This window comes from Rhinopithecus bieti, unplaced genomic scaffold (assembly GCF_001698545.2).
Source record: "Rhinopithecus bieti isolate Rb0 unplaced genomic scaffold, ASM169854v2 scaffold_55189, whole genome shotgun sequence".
In the NCBI taxonomy this organism is placed as follows: Eukaryota; Metazoa; Chordata; class Mammalia; order Primates; family Cercopithecidae; genus Rhinopithecus; species Rhinopithecus bieti.
Window position 1 is genome coordinate 1,417,530 of NW_016821812.1, and position 4,862 is coordinate 1,422,391.

Consider the following 4,862-nt stretch of genomic DNA (forward strand, 5'->3'; position numbering starts at 1 on the left):
AGCTACTGAGTGCTTGAAATGTGACACCCGAGGAACTAGATGTTTAACTTTAGAGTTAAGCCCCTGGGTTCTCACGCCAGCACAGGTACTTTAGAAAAATTTGTATAATTTCTACTGATGGTCAATGAACTCATACCAGTTTAAAAGCTTTCTTGGCTGCATTCAACACAATATGGTCAGAAATTTTAGAACGCGTACCTTTTTTTTTTTTGAGATGGAGTCTCACTCTGTCGCCCAGGCTGCAGTGCAGTAGCGCCATCTCAGCTCACTGCAAGCTTCGCCTCCTGGGTTCACGCCATTCTCCTGCCTCAGCCTCCTGAGTAGCTGGGACTACAGGCGCCCACCACCATGCCCGGCTAATTTTTTGTGTTTTAGTAGAGAGGGGTTTCACCATGTTAGCCAGGATGGTCTTGATCTCCTGACCTCGTGATCCACCCGCCTCGGCCTCCCAAAGTGCTGGGATTACAGGTGTGAGCCACTGCGCCCGGCCTTTTTTTTTTGAGACAGAGTCTCACTCTGTTGCCCAGGCTAGTGTGCAACGCCGCGATCTCGGCTCACTGCAACCTCCACCTCCTGAGTTCAAATGATTCTCCTGCCTCACCCTTCCGAGTAGCTAGGACTACAGGCGCCCACCACCACGCCTGGCTAATTTTTGTATTTTGAGTAGAGACGGGGTTACTAATTTTCAGTGGGTGAATCTGAATGAATTGGCTGAAAGGGTATATATTGTTTGAATTGCTAACAAATCCTCGAAATACTCATTTTTTTTTTTTTTTTGGCGCGAGTCTCGCTCTGTCGCCGGGCTGCGAGTGCAGTGCCGTTCCTCGCTCACTGCCAAGCTCCCGCCTCCCGGGTTTCGCCATTCTCTGGCTCAGCCTCCCGAGTAGCTGGGCTCAGACGCCGCCACTCGCGCGCTAGTTTTTTGTATTTTTTAGGTGAGACGAGGTTTCACCGTGTTGCAGGGATGGTCTCCGATCTCCTGGGACTCGGTGATCGCCCATCTGGCCTCCCAAAGTGCTGGGATTACAGGATTGGAGCACCGCGCCTGGCCACTATTCATTTTAAATCATCTCCCACACCACACACCACCCACCTCACCACAACCACTCACCTCACCACAACCACTCACCTTTCCACTCCCCACCCTCTTATGGGCAGCCAAGGAGCTTTATTTGGGGACCATGCTCAGGAACACAGGCAGCGGGACTAAGGCCCACAGAGATGATTCCAGGCGTTCAGGGCCCCATGGCCCTTGCAACCAACCAGCTTTGCTACCAGCCCTTCCCAGATGCAACTCCATCGCTGGATATCCAGGTCCCAAAGCCATTCCAGGATATCTCACTCCCTTCCCAGAGAACTGTTTGATACACGAAGAGTTTTACAAAATCCAAAATAATTTTATTCACATTTTCAGATTTTTGCTTCCACAAGGTGTTCAGCAAACATGCTAAGGCGACAGAATGTCTAGTTGGTCACGACATGCAACGCTGACCACTCAACTGATGACAGCAGTGACCACGCCCACCTGAGCTACCAGCCCCACAGCACAAAGGGGGTTTGCGGGAACACACCAAACCACACAGCAACCAGCAACCTGAGGTAGGTCTCTTTACAGTACAAAAACTTCTACGCCAGTGTGAGACACTGATTAGCAAGAGCTGCTTCAAGTTGCAGACTTTGGGGGGAGAGAGAGAGAGAGACTGTGCGACAACTGCGGTGAGAAAGGAAAACAGACCCACGGAATCCTGAGCCCTGCCACTGAACTGTGGAGGTGTGGGAAGAGGCAAATGAAAAAGTGCCACCTCAAAAAGCAGCAGTTGGCTCCAGGGCTTGGAACCAACAGGTCTTGGAGCTGGAGAGCTCTGTGCAGTGGCCAGCTGTAGGAACCTGAGGCAGTGGGACTCTCTGTGGATAGACTGATTCTTGTTTAGAAACAACAGCAAAAAGAAGAAGGCAGGAAAGAAACTCCCTGGCTTGGAGGAATGTCTCTGTGATTCCCATTCCCAATGGAGGGAATGAAAAGGGGCCCGGGCTTCGCCCCGCTGCTCTCCTGACAGGAACAGTAAGTGACACCAGGACAGAAGGCAGGAGCCCTGAGAACTCACGGCGCTCTGCATGGTCTCCCGCTGCCCACCCCACTCCACCCACCCCTGGAGTGGCCATGGGGAGGTGGCAGAGGGGGCTGTCGGAGGGCCCACTGTTGCCACACGTCTTCCTTTGGACACCCAGAAAACCTGGCACCGTGAAACCACCAGCTAGAGAAGAATGAAATTCTACCCTTCCTACAGTCTAATAGCAAAACCAGATCTCTAGTACAGCAAACTGTACAAAAATGATAGAAAGGAATATGCACTGTTATTAGCACAGTGCTTATTTTAATATAAAATAAACAGCTTACATTTTCACTGTAAATATAGGCTATGTACAGAATTATATATAGATATAGCTACACGTATAAAGCTTCATTATAGGCCTCTGATACAATTATAATAACGGTTCCCTGAACCTTTTAGAGTGCAATTAAGAACAAAAACTAAATTTTGTTTACATGAATACGGAATAAATACAATAATCAAAATATGACTCTCCCTAAAAGTGAAACACACAAGCCAATCCGGAACTGCTGTGCGAAAGATAAAATCGAGAAAGGCAAGGTTTCCGTAGGAGGACGCGATGAGGGGCCCGCCCCAGGCAGGGAATGGCAATGCTCTAAAGAAAAGAGACTTCGTCAACAGGGAGGAGTCAGCCCTTGACAGCGACCTTGTTCTCTGCAGCAGCAAACATGGCATAGAATCGGGAACTGTCGTTGGACAGAAGGACCGATGGGGTGTCAAACTCCACCACCTGCAAAAGGAGACGCTGTCAGGACGCAGCTCTGGGTCATGCAGGGTGATTCAGAGGATCCACTGCTCAGGAAGGGAGGGAAGTCCCAATGCCCCCTGAGGGTAGAATCTGGGGACAATTCAACAAGCCCTGAGTGCACCTCCCCCCTTATTTTTTTATTTTCAACTATCCAGGGTGTAAGGGAAAGGACAGAGAAAACGACTTCCAGCATTTTTACAGTATGTGGTTTTGCCTAATAAAGTATTCTCATAGCAAAAAAAAAAAAAAAAAAAAGAAAAAACGACTTCCAGACCTCCTTCACATAAATCCAAATTCCTTCAGCCTTGGGAGTGAAGGAACCAACCAACCAGGTCTATAAACTGCAGGAGGCTGGTGGCTCACACCTGTAATCTCATCACTTTGGGAGGCTGAGGCGGGCAGATCGCCTGAGGTCAGGAGTTCAAGACCAGCCTGGCTAACATGGTGAAACCCTGTCTCCACTAAATATTCAAAAATTATCCTGGCATGGTGGTGGGCGCCTATAATCCCAGTGACTTGGGAGGCTGAGGCAGGAGAATCGCTTGAACGCAGGAGGTAGAGGTTGCAGTGAGCTGAGACTACACTGCTGCACACCAGTCTAGGCAACAGAGTGAGACTATCTCAAAAAAATAAAACAAAATAAAATAGAAAACAACAGGCTGGGTGCGGTGGCTCATGCCTGTAATCCCAGCACTTTGGGAAGTCGAGGCAGGTGCATCACCTGAGGTCAGGAGTTCGAGACCAGCCTGACCATCATGGTGAAACCCTGTCTCTAGTAAAAATACAAAAATCAGCTGGGTGTGGTGGCAGGCACCTGTAATCCCAGCTACTGGGGAGTCTGAGGCAGGAGAATTGCTTGAACCTGGGAGGCAGAGGTTGCAGTGAGCAGAGATCGTGCCATTGCACTCAAGCCTGGGCAACAAGAGCGAAACTCAGTCTCAAAAATAAATAAATAAATAAATAAATAAATAATAAATAAATAAATAAATAAAATAAAATAAACTGCAGGGGAGAGAAGTTGCAGCTGAAGTCAAGGGCACACCAGACAAATGTCATTTTGTTATACAAGCTGATCTAACCCTGTAGAGGGAAATGGAAGAGCTCAGAATGTCTAGTTGTCAGGGAAAAAAAAGGAAGTCAGGGAGTGACTTAGTCAAGTGGCCATTCCTATGATGGACATCTATGCAGCCACGGAAAATCACGTGGCAGCAGAACCCTGAATGATATGCTGGCAGAACCCACCTCCTGTGACAGAGGCTGAAATGCATATACCCAACTATCTCAGCCTCCCCCGCCACAGGGCAAAGGCATGGAACATAACGTTGGTTAAGGAGATGTAAGAGGAAGTCTCCTTGGTGCTTCTAGGAGAGGGTGTCCTGCCCAGTGGACACGCCACGAGCAGAACGTGAACGTGTCCTTTCTTTGGACACATGTCCTTCCTTTGGTTGGGTACTTGAGCAGGCATCCTGTACCAGCAGGGGAAGGTGAGTACTGGCTGAGAGTGACGCAGAGCCCCACACTGCTGGGCTGCACAAAAACCAACCCTCCGCCCTCCCGTTTGCCATGTGGGATAACAAAATCCTATCCTCCAAACCCCTTTTAGTCTGGTATTTTGTGTCTACAGCAGAGAGCATCCCATCTGTTGGAGTCTGTGTGCAGATGCATGAAAAACACAGGGTAAGTCAGTGTATTACAATGCTCATCTCTGGGGGCAAATGGCTTACCATCCTGTTTTGCCTTTATGCTTTTTTGGTGTTTTTTTTTTTTTAGGCTTTCCTAAAATTACAAGAAAATTTTAATTAGCAAGAAAAAAATTAGGGAAAGAGAAGGATAGAGTCTCTCATAAAGAGTGAATCGGCTCCCCACTCCAAAACATCAAGCCAACTATAGAAAGAAAGGGATCTCAATTTGTGTCCTTAAGAAATAATTTCTGGCCGGGCGCGGTGGCTCAAGCCTGTAATCCCAGCACTTTGGGAGGCCGAGGCGGGTGGATCACGAGG

At 48.5% G+C, this 4,862-nt stretch overlaps 1 protein-coding gene across 1 annotated transcript in view; it reads right to left on the reverse strand.

The window, feature by feature from the left end:
• Window positions 1–1,376: 1,376 nt before the first annotated feature.
• The window catches only part of LOC108521060 (multidrug resistance-associated protein 5-like), a 27,987-nt gene continuing 24,501 nt past the window's right edge, over window positions 1,377–4,862 (reverse strand). Inside the window, exon 8 of the mRNA XM_017860636.1 lies at window positions 1,377–2,844. Coding sequence (XP_017716125.1) covers window positions 2,743–2,844 — 102 coding nt within the window. The 3' untranslated portion in view covers window positions 1,377–2,742. The remainder of the gene's footprint in view (window positions 2,845–4,862) is intronic.